Source organism: Thalassophryne amazonica, chromosome 8 (assembly GCF_902500255.1).
Source record: "Thalassophryne amazonica chromosome 8, fThaAma1.1, whole genome shotgun sequence".
NCBI lineage: Eukaryota > Metazoa > Chordata > Actinopteri > Batrachoidiformes > Batrachoididae > Thalassophryne > Thalassophryne amazonica.
In genome coordinates this window covers 42,907,672-42,934,451 of record NC_047110.1, presented here as the reverse complement: position 1 = coordinate 42,934,451, position 26,780 = coordinate 42,907,672, and the positions used below count along the sequence as shown (strand labels likewise).

At 39.3% G+C, this 26,780-nt stretch overlaps 1 protein-coding gene across 2 annotated transcripts in view; it reads right to left on the bottom strand.

Annotated features, from left to right (window-relative positions):
- plxnb2b (plexin b2b) overlaps positions 1 to 26,780 on the bottom strand; it is a 391,971-nt gene that overhangs the window by 111,677 nt on the left and 253,514 nt on the right. For both annotated transcript variants that reach the window (XM_034176072.1, XM_034176073.1), the window contains 5 exons: positions 21,865 to 21,991; positions 21,096 to 21,255; positions 14,590 to 14,701; positions 13,964 to 14,075; positions 13,428 to 13,529 (listed from right to left, as the gene is read on the bottom strand). In XM_034176072.1, coding sequence (XP_034031963.1) covers positions 13,428 to 13,529; positions 13,964 to 14,075; positions 14,590 to 14,701; positions 21,096 to 21,255; positions 21,865 to 21,991 — 613 coding nt within the window. The remainder of the gene's footprint in view (positions 1 to 13,427; positions 13,530 to 13,963; positions 14,076 to 14,589; positions 14,702 to 21,095; positions 21,256 to 21,864; positions 21,992 to 26,780) is intronic.

Below are 26,780 nucleotides of genomic sequence, written 5' to 3'. Positions count from 1 at the left end.
AGCATGGAATGGTGGAGATATGCTCTGAACAGAAGGTGAATGAAAGTCAGTAGGAGCAAGACTGAGTACATGTGTGGGAATGAGAGGGAGCCAAGTGGAATACTGTGATTACAAGGAGTAGAAGTGGTGAAAGTAGATGAGTTTAAATACTTGGGGCCAACTGTCCAAAGTAATGAAGAGTGTGGTAGACAGTTGAAGAAGAGAGTGCAGGCAGGGTGGAGGGGGTGGAGAAAGGTGTCAGGAGTGATTTGTGATAGAAGAATATTTGCAAGAGTGAAGAGGAAACTTTACAAGACAGTAGTGAGACCAGCTATGTTTTATGGCTTAGAGACGGTGGCACTAACAAAAAGACAGGAGGCAGAGCTGAAGGTGGCAGAGCTGAAGATGTTGCAATTCTATATGGGAGTGACAAGAATGGACAGGATTGGGAATGAACATATCAGAGGGACAGCTCAAGTGGGACGGTTTGGAGACAAAGTCAGAGAGGTGAGATTGAGATGGTTTGGACATGTGCAGAGGAGGGACTCGGTATATGGAGAGAAGGATTCTGAGGATGGAGCCATCTGACAGGAGGAAAAGAGGGAAGCCAAATAGGAGGTTTCTGGATGGGGTGAGGGAGGACATGCAGGTGGCTGGTGTGACAGAGGAAGTTACAGCAGACAGAGTGAGATGGAAAAGATTGATCTGCTGTGGTGGATCCTAACGGGAGCAGCCGAAACAAGAAAAGAATATTTAAACCCTTGGTAACACATCTGGGAGAAACTGAATCATGGATAGCTATGGATAGTTACTGGTACAAGTAGAATCTAAACAATCTTTCACAGAATGATATGCTCAAAGTGTGACATCAAAGTTGTCAAAATAGATTTTCCCAACCAAAATCACTAATCCATGACCACCATTTCATATCTCCTCTCCAACCCAGTCTCACAAATTTTTTTTTCCCGTCACGAAATGATTGAAATTATCGCGACAGGTTTTTCTTTTTTTTTTTAAACTTACTATTGCTAACTCTACCCCTCCACCTAACCCTAACCATAATGCTGCGTTTACACATAATGACGACAAGTCACGAATGCCACGAAGTATACATTCTTGGCCACTGATCACTAATGTGATGATTCGGGGCAGAAACGTCAGGTGTCCTCAGGAACTGCTGCAACCTGTTACCACACATTATGATTAATGGCACGTGTTGCTGGAGAATTATCAGGAACCATTACTCATGGTCAAGAATAGCGTTCCGTGTTGTTGCGCACTATTGTGCGTAACAGCGCATCGTTAAGTTCTGTCACGTTGTGAATGAGGTGAATAGTCTCCACACACCCATATTCATCCAACCGAATTCAGATCGCTCCAGTTTTTCAGAAGAACTTTGTGACTGCATGCGTAGTTGGGCTCTGTGCCATGGAGTAGTGCAGAGAGGAGGACAGCGCCAGATGTGTGGCTTCATGCGGCTCTCGTCTCGCGCATTTTCCCAAACATCAGGCACATGCAGCAAGTGGAACACCTGCAGGAGCGCGCTGAAGAGCACTGAAATTAGACTGTTAGCCGACTTGGTGTCAGCAATTAAACTGAATGCGGTGCAGCAGGGTTTAATTGTGTGCATGCTTCTTCCTCCGCCGGACTGGAGGAGGTGCAGAGATGTCTGGCTGCACCTGAGGCTCCTCTCGCTCCTCTGGTTCAGACTCGTTCTCCCGCTCATCGGTTACAACAGCAGGTGGAACACCTGCAGGAGCGTCCTGAGGAGCTTCAGCAGGAACTGTGGAACGACATTTGGAGCCGAGTTTAATTGTGCGCACGTGACAGAAAACTGATTTGTCGTGGCGCGCAGTGAAATGTGACGCCATGTTACAAGTCGTGTCAAAACTTGACAGTTTCCGTGTCACTTCGTAATAACGCGTGACAGTTTGAGCTACAAGAACCATCATAGGAACCACTACGAACGTTGTCACGTTGTATTAAGGATCACTACTCATCAAGACTGATCAATGCGCTCAGTTGTGACCTCCATGACGTGAGACGAAATGAGGGTGGTGTGTGACATTCGTGGAACATTTTTTGACAGGCAAAAACATGCTCCACGAATATCAAGAATATCGCGCACCAACACACTATTAAGAAACTTATTCAGATGCGTTAAGTCACAATAAGAATATTAGGAATGTGTCACGAATGACAGAAAAATGACATTCGTAACGCGTCTTGGTTATGTGTAAATGCACCTTAATTCCCCCAGACCCCACCACCCCTGCATTACTTTTAATTTCATGCAACCGTCATAGAATGTATTAGAATAAATTTGTGCTCCCATTACGAACATTTTGCACTTTTCATGACAATACCATGAACTAATAGATTAATGTATAGTTCGTGATGCTGAATCACGACATGCCGTGAGATATGGTATCATGTAACCAGTGGTGGGCACAGTTCCGATAACCGATAATTATTGATGATAAAGTTTTTATTATCGGATTATCTTTTCAGATAACTCTGAAAACCATTATCGGACTAATTATCTTCCGATAAATTTTTGTCCGATAATTTTTAGACCATTAACGTGGTAAACAAAGGTGAGCAGATGTGTAGTGCTACCCTCTGCAAATAGAGGAGAACTGCTTCTAGAAGAAACCGCTCTAACCTCTGCAGGCAAAGGAGAACTGGTCACCAAAAAAAAAAAAAATCATTTCCTTTAACGCCATACTGATATGCGGCCAACATCACCCAAGTCATCCAGAGGCATACATTTTTAACTTATGGTTCAAATTTTAACCAAACTTATTTCAGGCAGGTTATTTAAATTAACATCACGTCTGAAGTTTTATAAAGTGAAAATATCAGATATATGTTTTAATTTTAAAGTAATGCGCTAATTTTTAAGGTTTTAGTGTGGACATGCTATGTCCAGGTGCATTATGGGAGAAATGCATTTCAGACACTCAGATCAGGCTCCACGCACAACAGCATTAAACTCTAGTGGCTAAAACTCTCATGAATATATTCTCATTCTCTCTGGGTTTATAGACATTATTGTGTTTATTAAATTCCACGCATCTTAAACGTAGCAACACAGATGATCTGAAATTTTGTTCTGGCAAGTTTTAAGGTCTCTACTGCCATCTACTGGCCAGTAGTGTTCATGGCAGTATTCAAACTGAAGCTGGGCTGACATTTTCAATCACTGTACTCGGTTCCAGCTCAAACTGTACCACAGAACTGCACAATGTAAAAGTTCAGAACGTACGATTTATGTTCTCACACACGTATGTTCAAAAACCACACGTCGGACTCGTGTTTCCAGAAGCAAAACGTAAACAGAAGCTTTTTTTCCTCCAAACTTAATTTACAAAAACTCTCGATGGGAGACATCAAAGTTTAAACAAAAAACAACAACAAAAAAAACATTACAAGACAGGTCTGCACAGTGCGAGAGTTTGGATGCTTATAGTGCTTCAACAGCGGCATACCCTCACGACAGCCGACCAGAATATCAAACAGGTTTGATTTTCATCTGACCATACGATCGGCGATCAGGAGGTGGTCGTAAATGTTAAACGCAGCTCGTTAGTCCATGTATACTAAACGATACAGGACGCGCAATTAACCTGAAACTCTGTGCGATCCAAAAAATTCTCGCACGAATGAAAAATCAGCTGAAAAAGGGCCAAAACTCGCACTGGCACCAGTAGATCATGGCAATGCTCTATTTATTTTGACACCGGTTATATCAGACAGTTATCTAATTACAACTTGGCTTTTTTTTTTTTTTTTGAAAATGCCTTTTATTTTACAAATAAAAAATGGCATTTATCTGTAAACACCACACACGACACACTTCACATTAACGTGTTGGTTTACATAGAATGAATCAAATAATCAGTGTAGCGGAGGCACATTTTACCCAGAATGCCATCTGTCTGTGTTTGTTACAAAACTTCAGAATTAGTGCATTATTCAACATTAAAAGATATATGTTATAGCCGAACTTTGCACAAATGACAGAATTGACATTAATGGAGTTATTCTATCAGTATTCATTTTATTTATACACCAAACCATAACTCAGCACTGCTTTACTGTCCAAGACCTCGGCCTGACGGCAGCGTTGTGATTGAGTAGAGAGTTGAGCTTTGTGGCTCCTCTCAGTTGCGTCTGTGCTGGAAGTCATGTAGTAAACTGGAGCTTCCAGCAGGGGGCAGGATCCCTCAAGGACAGAAGTGCTGACTCATTGTTTGGGTCTGTTGTCGCTTTTGATGCTTCCAAAAGTGATCGTGGTGTTAAAAATCAAAATTAGCTTGTTAGCAGTTGCAAGTGTACCGGCGACAATACTGGAATTTATCGGTTATCTGTAACTTCCAATGCATTTTTGGGTGGTTTATCATTTTAGCTTTATCAAAGATAACTTGTCAGTTATCTGATTATCTGTTATCGAAGTTAATTTTTTGGTTATCTGTGCCCACCACTGCATGTAACAAATTTATTACTATGTATCACCCCTATCAATTCCAAAAGTCTATTTGAGGCCATATCAAAACCATAACTAGAAGCACAGTATGGTCTCGCCTGCCGCCTAGCTTGCATAGTCCCTAGTAAAAGTGTTACATGAAAACATTTTCAAACATCAACAGAAGTTTGCTTTATTTGACCTCATCACAGGGCCATAATTAAAGAATATACTTTCAGTGAATATCAACACTGTGTTCCATAAAGTATTAAAGTCATAGTCTAAAAGTATTAAAGTCATGGGTATAGGATAACAATGCATCATCTAGTAATCATTCAGGCAAACGATGACGCCGCATGTGGAATGTCTATGTCCACATGTAGTGAAACTATAATGCCTAGAAAAAAACTTTGATGCAAGGTCCGCGCACATAACGACGGCGACAGACGGATCATTCATTACATAGACTCACATTGCATGTAAGACAAAAATTAGATACTTTGAGATGCATTTTGGGGGACTTGGAGGCATAAAACCTTAACAAGGATGCTTTTATGCAAGCACAATCAAGGCAAACATTATGTAAGTAAAGACCTTTTAAGGAAGCGTAACATTATAACACACTTACATACTAAACTGTACTGAACATTATCATGCAAGACATACTAAAGATAGGAATAGTAACTAAAAAGCCATGGGTTTGTCATCTGCACTATACTACATCCATCGAGATGTGAGGAAGAAATCTGGATGAAGACAGTGACATTTCTTTCATATCGCACTGATGGATAATGATTTGGAATCACACAATGTAACAATTATGAAGAATAGTCATAATTGTTACATTGTCTGACTCCAAATTATTATCCATCAGTACGATATGAAAGAAATGTCATCTGCAGCCTGCGGTGAGAATTGTGCTTTGTTGTCTTTTATTATCAATGTTTTACAACAACACAGAAAACTTTACAAATACCATGTGAAAGAAATATGCTAAAATTGACAATGCTTCAAACTTGAATTATAACTTTTCTTAAACCAGTTAAAGAATGTTTGAGTTGGAGAGGATGAAATTTTTCCATCCCACAGGTCAGCTGTTTACATTTTGTGTCTGGGAGAACTGATTCCAGAGCTGCCTGCAGCTTGGTTTTTTCCAGTACTTTGTTTTCTCATCACACACTGGTTCAAATGCATTACATGATAAAAAGATGCCCTCTGACTATCTGCTTTTTCTATTTCAGTTCTGTTCCATGTAGAATCACAGCAGCAGCGTTTATCTTTTACATTTTTGGAATGTATATTAATATTGTGCTAAAACATCATCTGCATCATCCGGAGTCAGACTTGGCTAATACACGCTTCAAAAAGCTTTATTTTTCCAAGCTTGAAATTTAATGTCAGTTATGTAAAAATTGCATTCTCAGTACTGATGGCACAACACAAAGTAGAAAAACTAGTTTCATGACAGTTTCAGTTTGGTTTTAACTTGGTGCAGAAGCTTTCATTTTCCTGACAGCCTGAATTACATGTGGTTGTTTAAAAGCGATTTCAAGACACTTGCTGAACTTACTGAACTGTAATTAGAAGCGGGAAAATCTGGAGCATCCACCGTGACTCACTTAACACTTTTCTGAGTCGGCGTGGCAACGAGAAAAATGTTCGAATCCCACTGGCATTTTCGACCAATCAGAATGCAACTCAGTTGCGCCTGCAGGCAACAATGGCGCAGCCCATGTGGGATACAAGGGACAAAAAATGATTTAGTGAATGAAATCACAGATACACAAGAATATATACAGTGCGTCCGGAAAGTATTCACAGTGCTTTTTCCACATTTATGTTACAGTCTTATTCTAAAATGAATGAAATTAATTGATTTTCCTCAAAATTCTACACATAATACCCCAGAATGACAATGTGAAAAACTTTTTTTTTTAGATTTTTTTTTTTGCAAATTTATTAAAAACAATGCCATGACGCTCACAAATGAGTTCAGGTGCATCCTGTTTCCACTGATCATCCTTGAGATGTTTCTTCAGCTTAAGTGGAGTCCACCTGGGGTAAATTTAGTTGACCAGACATGATTTGGAAAGACACACAACTGTCTACATATAAGGTAACACAGTTGACAGTGCATGTCAGAGCACAAAACAAGCATGAAGTCAAAGGAATTGTCTGTAGACCTCCAAGACAGGATTGTTTCGAGGAACAAATCTGGGGAAGAGTACAGAAACAATTCTGCTGCTTTGAAGGTTCCAAAGAGCACAGTGGCCTCCATCATTCGTAAAGGGAAGAAGTTCAAATCCACAAGGACTTTTCCTAGAGCTGGCGGCCCGTCTAAACTGAGCCATCGGGGAGAAGGGAGTTAGTCAGGGAGGTGACCAAGAACGTGATGGTCACTCTATCAGAGCTCCAGCATTCTTCTGTGGAGAGAGGAGAACCTTCCAGAAGGATATTCACCTCTGCAGCAATCCACCAATCAGGGCTGCATGGTAGAGTGACCAGACAGAAGCCACTCCTTAGTAAAAGGCACAAAGCAGCCCACATGGGGTTCGCCAAAAAGCACATGAAGGACTCTCAGACCATGAGAAACAAAATTCCATGGACTGAAACAAAGATTGAACTTTTTTGAGTGAATGCCAGGTGTCATGTTTGGAAGAAACCAGGCACCATCCCTACAGTGAAGCATGGTGGTGGCAGCATCATGCTGTGGGGATGTTTTTCAGCAGCAACTGGGAGACTAGTCAGAATTGAAGGAAAGATGAATGCAGCAATGTACAGAGACATCCTGGATGAAAACCTGCTCTTGACCTCAGACTGGGGTGATGGTTCGTTTTTCAACAGGACAATGACCCGAAGCACACAGCCAAGATATCAAAGGAGTGGCTTCAGGACAACTCTGTGAATGCCCTTGAGTGGCCAGAATCCAACTGAACATCTCTGGAGAGAACTGAAAATGGCTGTGCACCAATGCCCCCATCCAACCCGATGGAGCTTAAGAGGTGCTGCAAAGGGGAATGGGCAAAACTGCCCAAAGCTTGTGACATCATATTCAAGATGACTTGAGGCTGTAATTGCTGCCAAAGGTGCATCAACAAAGTACTGAACAAAGGCTGTGAATACTTACCTCTGATTTCTTCATTTCTTTAATTTTTAATAAATTAAGAAAAATTCACGTCATTATGGGATGTTGAGAGTTGAATTTTGAGGGGAAAAATTAATTTATTCCATTTTGGAATAAGGCTGTAACATAAAATGTGGAAAAAGTGAAGTGCTGTGAATACTTTCCAGACGCACCGTATACCGCACAAGACTGACTTAACAGAAAGTAATTATGAATTGAGGGAAATCAGTCTGGATGATCTTGCACCCCTGACAATGCCTCACACGCACACACATGCACACGTGTCAGGGTGCTGACATAAATGTGCTCAACTGCACACTGGAGCAACTTTTAGATTAAAGCCCCTTTCACACCAGCGCAAATGTAGAGTTGTGCATTGTGGCATACCTACTACGCTGAGTTACACAGCTCTACGCTGAGTTTAAGCAGCTCTATGCAGCTCAGCTGTTCCCCAACGCAGCAGTATGTGGAGGGGTACACGAGGCAAACCGAAGATATTAAACATGTTTCATTTTTTGTGCGCAGAGCAGTGGACGTAGAAAGCATGCTGTTTTTACGCAAGTCTGCACTTCTGCATGTAAGTCTGCACTACACTGAGCTACTCTATGCAAATCTACACAAGACTGTGCAGCTGTACACTGTAGAAACAGTCAATGGCTCCAAATTTTGCATGGTAGAAACAGAAGCTGGTTTGTGAGCGCTGCTGCGGAGGGAAAGATGCAGCTGCTTCCTCCATGGGCAGTGCTGGTGTGTGGTGTGGGGCTTCTGCCGCTATGTGTGATGGGGCGAGTGTGGCTGCTGTCATGATATGTGAGGGCTTGCTGTCCTCCAGCCCATGCAGAGAAAAGAGCCTGCTGGCCCTTTCAGCATCTGACAGTTCAAAGGTTTTTGAGGAGGTCATCCTTGATGGCTGCGTATTTGTTCGCAGCAGGGGGGTTTTGCAGAGGTGCGATCAGCCTCCATCAGTCTGCCGAGGAGCTGCTGAGGGGCGAAGTGACGTAATAATATTTCGTGTCATCGTGGATCTCTCACAGCAAACTGTGCCTCGGTCTGTGCAAACCAGGCGGTAGTTTACAGAAGCGTGTTACTTTAAGCATCAAGTATGCTGGCATGGCTTAAGGACCATGCTCAAGTGTACCATACTAGGGATGGGTATTGATAAGATTTTATCAATATCGATGCCGTTATCGATTCCGCTTATCGATCCGATTCTTTTTCAATTCCCTTATCGATACCTCTTGTGAATCTTCTGTGTACTACAAGTAGGTTTTACAGGTTTTCTATGTCAACATTTTAAAATTGGTCACTGGATCCTTGATCTCTGGACATAAATAAAAAAATAAAATGTGTACTTTTTGTCAAAAGAATTTCCTTTCACACATTTTGGCATGAATGTCTCTCTATACCTCTGAGCTGAGCTCAGCCGGCTGTTGCATGTCAGTACAGGACGTCTCATTTTGGGAGGAAAAAAACGTTTTGATCAATTGCAGTTTGTTTGCATTACAACATTTGGAAAGAAGTGTCATTTGATTTAAATGGTATTTCGCTTCGAAGTTATTAATTCTGACTGGATTCTATCATTCTAATTTGACTCAGCAGAGAGCCGTGCAGTGTTTGGAGATGTGTGAACAGAACGGAGGACAATTCTTGTTTCTTCCTCGCACAAAGAGAGGAGTCCCATTTAGTGACTTTAACTGCACAAAAGTGACTCACTATTGACATTCAGGGATGAAAGTGGTGAAAAACAAAACAAAAAAAAGCTGTAACCCAAAATCCCCCCCGCCAACACCACCTGCAGGAAAATGTTTGAATTCTAGAAGTTCAGAAATGCAACCTGGGACTATTCCAGACAATAAATTGCAGTGAGTGCAGCATCCATTTTGGTGAGAAAAAAACAAACAAAAAAAAACAACTTTCCTTATTCAAATTCATTCCAGTAGTATTCTGCTCTTACTAGGATGCAGCAGTTTTCTAGCTTGGCAGATAGTTCTGGAGGAAATCACTGAAGAAATGAACAAATTAAAAATATGGTTTGACCGAAACAAACTGTCATTAAACCTAAATAAAAGAGGGATGAAGTGGAGGTGTAAGAGTCACTAGGTGTTCAAAGGAAACACTTATTTCTTTCTTTCTTTCTATTCATTGTTAGTTGGTTTTATCTTTTCTGTTGTTTTGTTTTATCAGGTTCTTTGTGTCTCTTTCTCTAAAATTGTATTGTAGCATTATTAGTTATTATTACTATTATTATTGTTGTTGCTATTATTATTAACATATATAAATAAAAATAAATTAAAAAATATTACAATTTGTAATATATTTGACTCTTACGACAACAAACGCTAAACCATTAATTATACAGAAAACAAATGCACACAAACGTGCTGAGATGCGAACAGCTTAATGCTAACTTTAACAATGAAAATGCCATAGACATGCTAATCGGCCCCGTTTTTAAGCTATAAAATACATCTATCAACTGTTTTAGAAGACGATAACAGGTCGGTTTAGCATAAAAAAGGTAAATATTACTCACAGACATATGCTCTTTAGGGTTTTAATGGGGAAAAAATTAATATAAAGTGAAATAAAACAAAGAACCAACGAAGCAGCAGATCGAAGCACTGGTTCATTGATTCAAGGTTCAAAGCAAAGTCACGCTGCAGAAACGGTTGATTACAGATCCGCTGCAGGGTCTGTAATCAATGTAGAGAAATGATCATTTTCCTGACACCCCCAAAAACAACGGCCACTCTGAAGGACCGATAAGGGAATTGTTAAGCAAAAAGGCTATTGATGTCGATGGATTGAATAATTTCTTAACGATATCTGAAAAAAACAGGTTCCCGATACCCATCCCTACACCTGTCTGCCAGGAAAAAAAAAACAAAGATCATCTGGTTACAACTCTGCTTCTCTGTCCACCATGATAAGATATGAATTTCCCTGACTTGAATGGATATGAATATATTGATGATATATGATATATGAATATATGATATATGAATTGATACGACTTATCACAGAAGTCTAAAACGAACCATTTTGATTTTCCTGTCACTGAATGTTTCACATGCACTTTTATGGATTGATGGGACTCTGAGGGTGTTTAACATGAAACCCACCCATATATTTAAAAGACGAACTGATTTTACATGCATACATCTTCGACTACTTATCCAGGATCGGGTTTCGGGAGAAACAGCTCCAGCAGGTGACCCCAAACGTCCCTTTCCTGGGCCACATTAACAGGACCACATCATCTAAAAAAGCAGTGCTGAGACCCTGAGCCCACAAAACTGAAGACCCTCCTCTCCCCGACTATGCCTCCATTCCAAAGACGTATCGTTATCTTTGGCTGCTCTCAATGATGCCGGTATTTGGTTAGACTCTTTCTCTCCAATTGTTCTGTCTGAGTTATTTTCATTAGTTACTTCATCCAAACCATCAACATGTTTATTAGACCCCATTCCTACCAGGCTGCTCAAGGAAGCCCTACCATTATTTAATGCTTCGATCTTAAATATGATCAATCTATCTTTGTTAGTTGGCTATGTACCACAGGCTTTTAAGGTGGCAGTAATTAAACCATTACTTAAAAAGCCATCACTTGACCCAGCTATCTTAGCTAATTATAGGCCAATCTCCAACCTTCCTTTTCTCTCAAAAATTCTTGAAAGGGTAGTTGTAAAACAGCTAACTGATCATCTGCAGAGGAATGGTCTATTTGAAGAGTTTCAGTCAGGTTTTAGAATTCATCATAGTACAGAAACAGCATTAGTGAAGGTTACAAATGATCTTCTTATGGCCTCGGACAGTGGACTCATCTCTGTGCTTGTTCTGTTAGACCTCAGTGCTGCTTTTGATACTGTTGACCATAAAATTTTATTACAGAGATTAGAGCATGCCATAGGTATTAAAGGCACTGCTCTGCGGTGGTTTGAATCATATTTGTCTAATAGATTACAATTTGTTCATGTAAATGGGGAATCTTCTTCACAGACTAAAGTTAATTATGGAGTTCCACAAGGTTCTGTGCTAGGACCAATTTTATTCACTTTATACATGCTTCCCTTAGGCAGTATTATTAGACGGTATTGCTTAAATTTTCATTGTTACGCAGATGATACCCAGCTTTATCTATCCATGAAGCCAGAGGACACACACCAATTAGCTAAACTGCAGGATTGTCTTACAGACATAAAGACATGGATGACCTCTAATTTCCTGCTTTTAAACTCAGATAAAACTGAAGTTATTGTACTTGGCCCCACAAATCTTAGAAACATGGTGTCTAACCAGATCCTTACTGTGGATGGCATTACCCTGACCTCTAGTAATACTGTGAGAAATCTTGGAGTCATTTTTGATCAGGATATGTCATTCAAAGCGCATATTAAACAAATATGTAGGACTGCTTTTTTGCATTTACGCAATATCTCTAAAATCAGAAAGGTCTTGTCTCAGAGTGATGCTGAAAAACTAATTCATGCATTTATTTCCTCTAGGCTGGACTATTGTAATTCATTATTATCAGGTTGTCCTAAAAGTTCCCTAAAAAGCCTTCAGTTAATTCAAAATGCTGCAGCTAGAGTACTGACGGGGACTAGAAGGAGAGAGCATATCTCACCCATATTGGCCTCTCTTCATTGGCTTCCTGTTAATTCTAGAATAGAATTTAAAATTCTTCTTCTTACTTATAAGGTTTTGAATAATCAGGTCCCATCTTATCTTAGGGACCTCGTAGTACCATATCACCCCAATAGAGCGCTTCGCTCTCAGACTGCAGGCTTACTTGTAGTTCCTAGGGTTTGTAAGAGTAGAATGGGAGGCAGAGCCTTCAGCTTTCAGGCTCCTCTCCTGTGGAACCAGCTCCCAATTCAGATCAGGGAGACAGACACCCTCTCTACTTTTAAGATTAGGCTTAAAACTTTCCTTTTTGCTAAAGCTTATAGTTAGGGCTGGATCAGGTGACCCTGAACCATCCCTTAGTTATGCTGCTATAGACATAGACTGCTGGGGGGTTCCCATGATGCACTGTTTCTTTCTCTTTTTGCTCTGTATGCACCACTCTGCATTTAATCATTAGTGATCGATCTCTGCTCCCCTCCACAGCATGTCTTTTTCCTGGTTCTCTCCCTCAGCCCCAACCAGTCCCAGCAGAAGACTGCCCCTCCCTGAGCCTGGTTCTGCTGGAGGTTTCTTCCTGTTAAAAGGGAGTTTTTCCTTCCCACTGTAGCCAAGTGCTTGCTCACAGGGGGTCGTTTTGACCGTTGGGGTTTGTACATAATTATTGTATGGCCTTGCCTTACAATATAAAGCGCCTTGGGGCAACTGTTTGTTGTGATTTGGCGCTATATAAAAAAAATTGATTGATTGATTGATTGATATGCTGTCCATGAATAACACAAGATCGGTGACAAGGTGGAGCCCTGGCGGAGTCCAATCACAACCGTAAATGAGTCCGACTTACTGCCGAGAATCCAAACACAGCTCTCACTTTGTGAGTACAGAGACTGGATGGCCCTGAGAAGGGACCCCTTCACTCCATTCTCCCACAGCACCTCCCACAGTATCTCCCAATCATACATCTTCTCCAAGTCCACAAAACACATGTAGACTGGGTGGGCATACTCCCACGCCCCCTCAACGTTCCTTGTGAGAGTGAAGAGCTAGTTGTTCCATGGCCAGGACGGAACCCGCATTGTTCCTCTTCAGTCCATGGTTCGACTATCAGCCTCCTTTCCCTTTTCCAGCACAAACTGACTTTAAACAATATAACTGCTTTAACTTTAATGAAGTGAAATGTTCTAACTTCATGTGGGAGCACTGAGACTCCAGCTGCCTCTGCGGAGATACCTGGTAGAGATCCAAGTTGATGCCCTCAAAGCCGATAGAGGTCTTGCAGCCCACTGGGATCAGCACAGGGTCTGGATTCTCAAACTGAGGACACTTTGATCCCTAAAAATGCAATCAGAAAACAGATTAGATGTTCCTGCCTTCAATCATTTACAGTTTTAATACAAACCACTTAACGGAGACCCTCGTCTGTGGCAACAGATAAGTGTATCGCTGGAACATCTGCTGACTTGGAAATTGTTATCTTCCACACTCAAATATAGATGATGGCAGCTGATACAAGGAAGAAAGTTTGTTTTTTTTTTATTCATTTTTCAGGGCAAGTTGGATTATTCTGTTACCACTTCACATATGGTAATTAGAATATGCAATTATCTTTCTAAACTTCTGCCAACATTTGCTACATGGTATCAGAAACATGATCACCAGTTCCATAAAGTACCTGCAGTTGGGTTACAGTGCATTTACTGAGTCTGAATTACACACCAACCGCCGCCTCCACTTTGAGAAGCTTTAATCATTAAAGTAACACAAACCTGACGCTGCTTGATGATGTTTGGACCCACCACGTTGTCGTCCATGTCACTGCACGTGTGGTCACGTGTGTTCCACTGGCAGCCCCATGGACTGGCTACACAGGCCATGCACCTGAAACACACAAACACACATACCAAAGACAAAGAAATTTTGTCACGCACATAATTAAACAGATGTACACGCGCACGCAAACAATCTAAAACATGCAAACTCATCAAGACAGCTTGCCACAAAAATCCATGTTGCTGACAATGAAATGGATCTCTGCAAGTTTTCATAAGCAAAGCTCATTCATCACACGTTCCTCTGGATGAAAGAAAAAGCAAAAAAGAAAAAAAAATGAGAGGGAAAAATGAGGAGATCGACTTTCATTTTTTGATTAATGAAAAGGAAACTAAACCAATTTCCTCAGCCTGTTAATAAAGGAAGGAGGGGAAAAAAATGCAAGAGGTGCATTAAAAAAATAAAATAAAAACATACATCACAATTTAAAATCACAGGCTTGGTCGCTCATCCGTTCACAGTCTGTGCTACATTTACATCAAGGTTGTCAGCTGACACTGTTTTTTCAAGGTGTATTTTCAGCCAATCAGAGCAGAACTGACATATTTTGTCTATAACTCACGGCGTGTTTTCAGCTTTCTTCACTGTGGCAGCACAGTTGTAGAACTTGAAGTCACGCACGGCGAGCTCCACGCTCTCATTAACAAAAATCCTGATGGGCACGGCTACAAAGTCTAGGGGCAGAGCAAAAGACGGGTTATAATACTTTGACAGTAGGGACTAAAACACAGGTTATACATATTTATGCAGAGGGACAGTGGGTCTCGGGAAAGAATTTGAATATTCCAACACAAAGAATGTCTTCTGACTCATGATTACAATTTAATTTATACATCTAAAAATGAACAAATACAGTAAAGTTACCAAATTCTCACATATGACCTATAAATAGCAGAATAACAAAAACTATATGAAGAATGTTTTGTAATTTCAAAAGACACAAAGAATGCAAACCAAGACAAATGCTTTATAATAGTTTGAAGAGTTACACAAAATCAAGTAGCCAAGTTCTTATTTTGCCCATGCTTAAAAGGTACACTTTTAAACAAAAATAAAATTACTTTCATTTCATTTAAAAACATCTCTGTTCTCTTTACCAAATTCAGGCTAGGTCTGGGAGAATGTGCTGGTGTCATGTGTTCTCGTAACCACCTAACTAGAGAAACACCTTAGGTACTGGATGGTAACCACCCAGGCAGACAAGTGGTCTAACCCCAACTCTAGAAAGTAACCACCAATCTGCCCATCAATTGGCATCAAAATACACCTCTATCCAGTGACCTCATGACTCCATAAGCTCTTCCCAGGTGTCTCTCTATCTCAAACATCAAGGATCCAGCGACATGAATGTCACTGCTGAGATAAGACAACGTCTCAACAAGTTCAACATTTCTGCTGCATACAGATACACGTCTGATGGATGAGTCCAGGAACTCATTGAAAACCCAGATCTTAGTCTTCATTGAGGACAATCTCAAATTCAGACACTGACTATGAAAGTAAAGGAGGAAACTCTTTTTCCCTAATGACATGCTCTGTCTGTCTCAATATATGAAACAGTGCTCGTCACTGTATCTGTTCAGTCGCAGCAACTTCTTATCCAAAAATGGCCTGCCTTTGTCACGTGTTCGTATATTCAAGTCCTTTCGGCAGCTCGCTTGTTTTCACTCTGGGTCGCCACAGCAGATCCAAGGTGGATCTACATGTTGATTTTGGCACAGGGTTTTTACACCGGATGCCCTTCCTGATGCAACTCCACAATGCATAGAGAAATGTGGCAGGGGTGGGATTTGAATTCATAACCTTCTGCACTGAAACCAAGTGCTCTAACCATTTGGTGTTTGTTAGTTGAAAAAAAAAAATTCCATTTCTCATGTTTCAGTTGCCTGAAGGTGCATATTATGTCACATGTACAATGTCACATGTACTAATGCAACCTCGTAGATCAAAGTGTTGTGGGGCAGGTAACATCACAAAGACAACTGATCAAACCATGTAATTAGCAGAGGTCCTGAGTGCACAAGGGTGCTGTTTCTAAACTTCACATCACTAATAAAATGGTGGAATGCAACAGGCTGAAACATACATCAGTAAGGATATGGTGCAAACATTCAGATGTTTGTGAGCATGTGAATTTATTTATTTATTTGGGCTGCAAACTAGGATTTCCATGTTTCTACCAACTAAATACTGGATTTAATTTGCTGTTATTCATAACTGTTTCACCGACAGCTTTCCGATCACTATTAGAAAACCGACAACGGAAATCTTTTGGACAATGTGTCTGTCTTAAACCCTGTCTTAGACCATGAGTCTTATTGTGCTAGAGCTTGCATTGTTATTTAAAATTATTATTGTGTCCATAGGTTAGCTGCTTATGTTTGTATTTTATGGCGGATGTGTTGTTTTTATTATTGCTTTGCCTGTTGGTGTGTGCTGATGCCTTCTTGACCAGATCCCCCCCTGGGAAAGAGGTCTTGATCTCAGTGGGTTTTCTTATTTGGTTAAATAAAGGTTAATGAAATGAAAACTATTAAGTGTGTATTTGGGTCTTAGTCCTTTAATCCTGCACTCAAAACAGTCCTCACCTCATCACTAAATCAAAGCGAGCTACCCAAGTAAACATGCTATCACTTATACACTATGGAGAAAACACCCCAAAAACACTAAGGGGTGTGTGTGTGTGTGTGTGCACGCGCATGTGCCCGCGAGTGTGCACATGTAAAATTGTAAATGAGGTGTAACCTGAAAGAAAGAAAGAAGTCAACAGACTCTGAAGTCCTTTGGACAAAGAAATATTTTGACCAAATATGGGAAAGTGGCATTAAGGAAGTCATTTGTATGTATTTTATGAAATTGTTTACCCTTCTGGGGGGCCCTGAGAAGGTGGGGGGAGAGCTCACAGGGATTCAATCAGAAAGTCCAATTTATCATAACCAGACAGTCCCCCAAGGATTCTTTGTACCAAAATTTCAGAGAAATTCTATAAACAGATTGTCTGCAATAAATCTAACAGTGAGAAACACCCCCACCCCACCTATACACACACACACACACACACACACACACACACACACACACACACACACACACACACACACACACACACACACACACACACACACACACACACACACACACACACACACACACACACACACACACAGTTGGCGGGGCTCTTAGAACAATTCAAGGTCAATGAATTTTTTTTTGTCTGTAGGCTGCCTCCAAAAGAATCTTTATGCCAAATTACAGAAAAAGTTATTGAACAGTCCAAGCTTCCATGACCAGACAGGCACCCAATGTCTCCACCTGGACCATGCACCAGTGGTCAAATCTTAATAGCCTTAGTTCTTTCAGACCTAAAAATCCCTTTTTTAAGTTGAGAAGATCAGTTTTTGTTAATTATGCTAGTTTAACATTTCATTATTTATTTAAAATGAACACAGAAAAGTTTAATTTTGGTATTTTGTTGAGAGTACTAATGAAGTAGAAGGCACTGCATACTGAAAAATAAGTTTTATTGCTTATGCAGCTCCAGTACAGATCTACAGCAGGTTCATCATGAACCTTGATCAGTTATAGTAAGAATTTTTACATTACTTTTACCTACTGTTCTTCAAACTTCTATGGTACCAAATCCATAACCGAAATTATGTTATGGAATGCGACAGTTTCTAATTACTTACACCCCTGTCACACCTTGACGATTTTGCCAGCGTATGCTGACCGTATTAAAAAACCTGGCATACGTCTAATAACTTCTGGGTAAGTTTTGTGCAAGTTAAGAGCATGTTGAAGCACAATGATATAAGTCATAATACGGTGAATGCGCTGAAAATTTTCAACGTATATATATTCTCAATGTATACCAGCGTATGTCTCAAACGTCCCACATATGCAGGCCTAAAGTTGTAGGCAAGTTAGCATGCTGTTGCGCATGCGTCATTTTGGAGCGTCAGCAACGATTCACAGATTATCGCCTCGATTCTGCATAAAACTGACTTTAGAGTGATTTAAGAGGTCTTACTTTAACATTGGATGGTTAATAATCACATTATTCCCTTTGATCACTTTGGATGCCTTAGAGTCAGACTCAGAGTCAGACTCAGACATGTTGCTATTGTGCTCTGATCGCTCCCCCATCTTTTATTATGAAATAATGATGAATTTATGTGGAAATAATGGATTTTCAATAGGCAGCCAGGTAGGGGTCAAAATTGAAAGATGTTCCAATCATGAAAACTATATCACATTATTTGTCTGATCATAAATATTCCAAAAAGGTATAGTTTAGACAATCTATGACCGAATGTTACGGAGTTATGAGGTAAAAACAGCAAGAATGGTGACAAAGGCCAATTTCAGTTTATACAGGGGTCAAAAGTTAAAGTAGCTCCAATTCTGGTAAAAAAAAAAAAAAAAAGTGGTGCAAATTATTGGTTGAGCTAACAGGATTAATAAATGGAATAGTTTTGACTGTGTTGAATGCATGGTCTGCAAAGTAAGATTCAAACAATGGCAACATCCATTGGACTCTCTGACATGTGACATATATTATCCCATAACATGATACCCAAAAATAACACATGGAGAAAGCCCTTTTTTTAAAAAAAACCTATTAACTCAACCAATAATTTGCATCACTTTTTACCAAATTTAGAGCAACTTTTGACCTATGTAAAAACTGAAATCGACCTTTGTCACCATTCTTGCTGTTTTTACCCCATAATTCCATAACATTCGGTCACAGATAATTCCAAACTATACCTTTTTGGAATCTTTGTGATCAGATAATTAATGTGGCATAGTTTTCAATATGGTTAGATTATATTAACTGTTTGAAAGTTCAAGTAGCCAATCAAGTTTTTCAAGAGTAATGTCTAAGTGCCAATTTTGATACTTGTTTCCAGAAATGAACAATTGCTACAGTTATCTGCTCCACTAAGACGGCAATCATGTGATGTTCTGCACATGTGAAGAAATACAAGTTCAGAGATTACCTCGACATTGTCAGAATATGTTGGGGGTCAAAAGATCAAAGGCGAAATTCATTGGGACATTTTATTTTAAAAATCAACAAATGATTATGAGCAGAAGCATTTTTTCCAGATTGTCACTAAATATGCAGGGTAGCTTAATTTAAAGAACCCAATGAATTTTTAGGTCAGAGGTAATAAGCAAAAATCTCCAGAATCATTTTCGATCTAAAATGTGCTTGTGCACATAATGTCACAGAAACCGCATTACCAAACGTTATTTGTGTTGGGTAGTCCAACCTTAGTGATTTGAGGTCACAGGGTCAGAGGTCAAGGCCATTCTAAGCCTTTTCTTTTAGGTGAGCGTTATCAAACAATGCACGTATGTATGTTACAGAGAAAAAGTCCAATAATACTATTTATTTTGAGCTCAGAAGATCAATTCCAAGGTCACTGAAAATTCATATTTTATTTTATTTATTTACTTATTTATTTGCTAAAAAATGCTCCATACACTGCTACTACATACCCAGGGCTGAGGGGAAAAGTGTTTCCACTGCACACTGCACTAATTTTAATTTTGGTTAAGCCCATAGTCCTTTGCAGCTACAAACATTTCTGCCCATAGAGTGCAGATCCAAACATTGCATTTTCTTAGATAATAACAATTCCACACCATAGTCAATCCACTGTATATGCTCGACAAATGAATGGTTCTGCAATGCATTAAAAAAAAACCTACATTCAGTCCAAATGGCTCCTTAATATTTATTTGGTAATTTACTTTTTAAATATAGGAACAGTCAGACTGCTCTGTGTAAGCCTGATCCTGCCAGATCTCAGAAGATAAGCAGTGCAGGATCTGGCTAGTACTCGGATGAGACACCTCTTCAGAACACCTGCGGCTGTGTGTGTTTCTCCAAGTAAACCTGGAGTTGTGTCAGGAAGTGCATCAGATGTAAAACTTATGACGAATACCAATGTGGATCTGGCTGTATCTGCTGTGGGCATTTATTTATTTTACACACGTGGACAAAATTTTTGGTACCCCTATACTTTATGTACACATAAATGGTAAATGGACTACATTTATATAGCGCTTTTCCATCTGCATCAGATGCTCAAAGCGCTTTACAATTATGCCTCACATTCACCTCAATGTCATGGTGCTGCCATACAAGCCGCTCACTAAACACCGGCAGCAATAAGGGATTAGAGACCTTGCCCAGGGGCCCTTAGTGATTTTCCAGTCAGGCGGGGATTTGAACCAAGGATCTTCTGGTCTCAAGCCCAACACCTTAACCACTAGACCATCACCTCCCCCGCAAAAAATGATGTGCACATTTATAAAAAATATTCTGATTAAACAAAACTGCTTTGTTTGCATTTATTTCTGATAATATATTAAAATCTGTATATAAAATATAGGGGTACCAACAATTTTGTCTGTGTGTGTATATATGGCTCATCAATTCCAGTCATAAAACAAGAGCACAGTAATATTGATTGAATGACATGATCAAGGACTGCTAGCCGCGTTTTAGTTGTTACTTTATTCATCCTCACAACAACAACATCATCATCAAAAACATGTCTTCAAAGGTGGACATTCACCCAAAATTCCTCTGGCTATGACCTCTACAGTGTCTGTGAGCAGGAGGAGAACAATGAAGAGAAAGGATAATGTGGGGTGGGGAGCATTACCTGAAAAGAACTACAAGAAGCATCTGTCAAAAATAGAGTTGGTGGATATTTGAAATTAAGCAGAGCACCGATATGCTACTCAAACAAACCAATCACGGAAAACTGACCGATCAGTCTGAGATGAGTTTAATAAATCTGATATGAACAATCAAATCTTGTCTTGATTGTGCCCAATTCTAATCTTCGCAATCAGATTAGGACATCTCTATTTTCATCCCTTTGTGGTTTCACTATTTATGGCCCCACCCAAGAAATAATGTTTTCTATTCTAGTTCTTGAGAAATCCAACAATCCAAAAGATGTGTAGAAGTACAGTATAATAAAAACCAACATTTGCCATCAAGAGTATGTGCAAAAGATGGCTATTTAATTATAAAGACCATACCTTGTTCATCTGATGTAGGCGGCAGAGCAGAAGGTTGGGGCAGATCACATGAAACATGACCAGAATCGGTCATGGTGCCTTCACTCTGGAATGAGCCAAAGTCGCAGTGCAAATGGTCAGAAAGCCCGATGGAAGGAAGGGAGGAGATGTTGATCGTCACCTGAAAAGAAATAGACAAGACTAGAAATGCTGCAGAACCTAAACCACAGTATTTACACAACATGCATTACGACCTGAAAGACAAGTGTAGCTGAATAATTTGAATTGGCTTTTAATCAATGTCTGTGGTGGTGAATAACTCAAACACCACAGCACAAGTGTGATGTTATAACACAGAAATGCTTCCATTTTTAGATGGGTGAAAACAGAGAACAAAAAAGGAAGCACATTATTGTAGATGGGCAAATATGAATGAGTCAGAGATGGAGGAAAGGAGAAGTAAGCACGAAGCAGAGGGACAAGAAAAAAAAACTTGAGAGAAACAGACAAGACAGCCTCTCCATCTTCAAACTGTGTGCACAATCAGCCAGCTTGGATATAATAAGACCATTTGGAGTTTTCTGGATGGATCGATACAGAAGAAAAAGGCCTTGAGTCCAGGGTCTCTGATTCACAATAGAAACAGTTCATTACTCAGAAAATGCATGTTGGTGTTATGATCATATGAGCAGGTATGTATACTGCAGGAAGACTGAAAACAACAGAGGGCAAGAAGAAAGGAGCAGAGCGAGCGAGCAAGAGAGCGAGAGAGAGCGAAGCTCCACTTTACCTTCTGAGACTTTTTGCAAGAAAGGTTTGGAGGGTAGAAGGAGATAATTTTGACACACTGTTGCCCTGGGCTCCACAGCCAGCCATTCTTCTCCTCTGCCCGTCGGCACTCAGACCTCCTGGTACACCTTCAGAAGAAGGACGAACAACTCCCATCAGCCTCAGCTCTGCATCTCCTAAACCCCTTCATAAGGCCTCAGAAAACAAAGATTCTTCATGTGCTTTTATGAATAATAACTAATGCTCAAATGGCCCAAACACGATCTGTGCAGAAGGCAACGTTAAAAATAAAAGAATAAAAAATATGAAAAACCTTGAAAGCTCCATTTTCCCAGAAACAAAATGACCAATGCAGAAATTACAGTTTTAGCTAGAAAAGTAAAAGCTATACTAAATACTGACTGACATTTGATAATTTAACAACAAACTTTGCACATAAAACATCATTGTGAAAATGAACATCTCAATAACGCACGCCGCAAAAAGTGGTGACTGTCATTTAATAAAACAAAAACAAATAAATACCACATAGCAAAACATGGTAGAAAACAGTGTCAAACCAGTAAACATTTAGAAAGTGACTTAAGGTTGTTCCAGAATCCTTAGTAAAGCCGAGAAGAGAAGAAGAGAAGCTCTCAAATGCATCTTTAAATGCAATACTATATTTCTCAGGGCCCCTTCATGCCCCTGAATGAATGAATGAATGAAAACTGTTTATTTCGAACATTTGATACAACAACAATTACAAGATAGATCAGTAAAGACAACAACAAAAAAGTTCCTACTGTGTACCCAAAAGGGGTAGGGTGAAGCATCAGCTTATTTATCTCTACCCCTTCTTCCCCACAACCAGTAATACCCTTTGCCACGTATACACATAGATTCCTACACACCTAAACCGATATCTATCTATCTATCTATCTATATATATATATATATATCTCAACAAAAATATAAACGCAACACTTTTGGTTTTGCTCCCATTTTGTATGAGATGAACTCAAAGATCTAAAACTTTTTCCACATACACAATATCACCATTTCTCTCAAATATTGTTCACAAACCAGTCTAAATCTGTGATAGTGAGCACTTCTCCTTTGCTGAGATAATCCATCCCACCTCACAGGTGTGCCATATCAAGATGCTGATTAGACACCATGATTAGTGCACAGGTGTGCCTTAGACTGCCCACAATAAAAGGCCACTCTGAAAGGTGCAGTTTTATCACACAGCACAATGCCACAGATGTCGCAAGATTTGAGGGAGCGTGCAGTTGGCATGCTGACAACCAGAGCTGTTGCTCGTGTATTGAATGTTCATTTCTCTACCATAAGCCGTCTCCAAAGTCGTTTCAGAGAATTTGGCAGTACATCCAACCAGCCTCACAACCGCAGACCACATGTAACCACACCAGCCAAGGACCTCCACATCCAGCATGTTCACCTCAAAGATCGTCTGAGACCAGCCACTCGGACAGCTGCTGAAACAATCGGTTTGCATAACCAAAGAATTTCTGCACAAACTGTCAGAAACGTCTCAGGGAAGCTCATCTGCATGCTCGTCGTCCTCATCAGGGTCTCGACCTGACTCCAGTTCGTCGTCGTAACCGACTTGAGTGGGCAAATGCTCACATTCGCTGGCGTTTGGCACGTTGGAGAGGTGTTCTCTTCACAGATGATGCGAAGGAGATGTGTTGCACTGCATGAGGCAAATGGTGGTCACACCAGATACTGACTGGTATCCCCCCCCCAATAAAACAAAACTGCACCTTTCAGAGTGGCCTTTTATTGTGGTCAGTCTAAGGCACACCTGTGCACTAATCATGGTGTCTAATCAGCATCTTGGTATGGCACACCTGTGAGGTGGGATGGATTATCTCAGCAAAGGAGAAGTGCTCACTATCACAGATTTAGACTGGTTTGTGAACAATATTTGAGGGAAATGGTGATATTGTGTATATGGAAAAAGTTTTAGATCTTTGAGTTCATCTCATACAAAATGGGAGCAAAACCAAAAGTGTTGCATTTATATTTTTGTTGAGTATATATATATATCTCAACATACATACAAACATATATACATACATACACACATATACATATACACACATATATATACACAAACATAAATATACACCTACACATACCTACTTACATACAAAATACTATATATTTACAAGCCGAAGCAAAAAACAAACACCTTAACCCTCATTACCCTTCCTCATCCCTATACCTAGAAAAAAACATATTTTTGTACCGCTGTTTGAACTGGTTCATGCTTGGACATTGCTTGAGCCCCACTCCCAATCTGTTCCACATCCTCACCCCACAGACAGAAATACAGAAACCTTTTAATGTTGTTCGTGCCCACTGATGCTTTAAATTAAATTTCCCCCTCAGATTGCAATCCCCTGATCTGTTAAAAAACATATTTTTAATATTTGCTGGAAGTAAATTGTTTACTGCTTTATACACGATTTGTACTGTTTGAAAATGAACCAAGTCTGTGAATTTTAAGAATTTGGATTGTAAAAATAGTGGATTTGTATGATCTCTATAGCCAGTATTATGAATAATTCTTATAGCTCTTTTCTGCATTACTGATAGTGATTGTGTTGTACCTTTATAAGTATTACCCCATACCTCTGCACAGTACTGTAAATATGGTAAAACCAGTGAGCAGTAAAGAATGCGGAGTGAGTTGTGGTCCAGAATATGTTTCGCTTTGTTTAGAACTGAAATGCTTCTTGACAGTTTACTTTGTATATGTTTTATATGAGTCTTCCAGTTTATCTTATCATCTATTATCACCCCCAGAAACTTATTTTCATGTACCCTTTCAATATCTACCCCCTCGACTTGTAACTGAACCTGTATGTCTGTATTACAATAGCCAAATAACATGTATTTTGTTTTACTTAAGTTTAATGATAATTTGTTTCTGTCAAACCATATTTTCAATTTTCCCATTTCTATACTGATCCTCCTCAGTAACTCCTGCAAATCCCCCCCTGAACAAAAAATGCTTGTGTCATCTGCAAATAATACTAATTTTAATACTTTGGAAACATTGACAATATCATTTATATAAATGAGAAACAGTTTTGGACCCAATACTGACCCCTGTGGGACGCCACAAGCATTGTCCAAGCATGATGATGTATATTCCCCCAACTTCACAAACTGTTTTCTGTTACTTAAGTAGCTTCTCACCCAGTGCAACACCAACCCCCTAATCCCATACTGTTCAAGTTTACTGATTAATATGTCATGATTGATTGTATCAAAAGCCTTTTTAAGGTCTATAAATATTCCAACTGAATGTAATTTGTGGTCTATGGCGTTTGTAATCTCCTCAACTGATTCTATTAATGCAAGTGATGTTGAACTATGTGCTCTGAATCCATATTGACTATCAGTAAGTAATTTATGTTTATTTATGAATTTGTCTAATCTATTATTGAATAATCTTTCTAATAATTTGGAAAATTGTGGAAGCAAAGAAACAGGTCTATAATTTGTGAAGTGGTGTCTATCCCCAGTCTTATACAGCGGCACAACCTTAGCTATTTTCATTTGATTGGGAAATTTACCGGTTTGAAATGATAAGTTACAGATGTATGTTAATGGTTCTACAATCCATTCAATGACCTGTTTTACCACCACCATATCAATTTCATTTAAATCGGTAGATGTTTTATATTTACAATTATTCACAATGTCTATAATTTCTTTTCCATCCACTGCTGTGAGGAACATTGAACAGGGATTTCTTTCTATGAGATTATTATCCCAATCCTCAGGTTGGGAATTGGGAATTTTTTCTGCCAAGCTTGGTCCAATATTTACAAAAAAATTATTAAAACCGTTGACTACCTCATCCTTATTTTCCTTCTTGATATTATTATCAATGAAATACTGAGGGTAACTCTGTTTTTTATTACCATTTTTGATAATGCTATTTAATATATCCCATATTCCTTTAATATTGTTTTTGTTATTATATAATATGTTACTATAATATTCCTTCCTACATACCCGTATAATATTAGTTAATCTATTTTTGTATTTCTTATATCTATTTTCTGCCTCTTTAGTCTTTAGTTTTATGAATTCTCTATACAGTGTATTTTTCTTATTACAAGCATTTCGTAACCCTTTCGTCATCCATGGTCGAGCTTGGATTTTTTGTTTTCTGTAGTCTTGTTTAATTGGACAATTTTTATTATATAATGATGTAAATATTTGTAAAAAAGTTTCATATGCACTATCAACATCACTTTCACTGTATACCTTTTCAGGTACCCCTTCCATTAATGAACTGCTGTACCCGTATTTAGTGCGTCTGCATGACAACGTCACAAAGTTAATTACAAGGGATGATTTTATATGAATAAATAAGATTTCACATATGGGAAGTTCATCTAATAGCCACTATGATGTTTTTAAATTTGTCCAGGGTGATGTTTTATGATGCGCATCATCTGAGCAAAATCTAACTTAATGTTGACCAAATACTGAAGGCAGTCTGGCGAGAAGATCAAAGCACATAAAAATACCCACTTAACAAGCTGTAGACAGTGATTTCATCCAACACAAATGACAAGAGACATAATCCAATTCAAAAATGTTTAAAGAAAAAACAAAGTTTATATTTACACGTTGAAAAACTATATGCTTCTGTGCATGATCCAGCTCTGAGAAGGGCCCAACATATAGAGAAAATGGACCTTTACTTCAGCCACTGAGGGGGCCATTCATCCATACCACCCTTTTAAAATATGAATCACTGTTGATCTATTAAATATTTCCTGATTGTTACTTGTATTTTACTCAGATAAAAGCAAGAAAGTAATGAAAGAATGTGTTACAAAAGCAGCAGCCATGAAGGAGAAAGAAGGCATGCTAGTACATAAC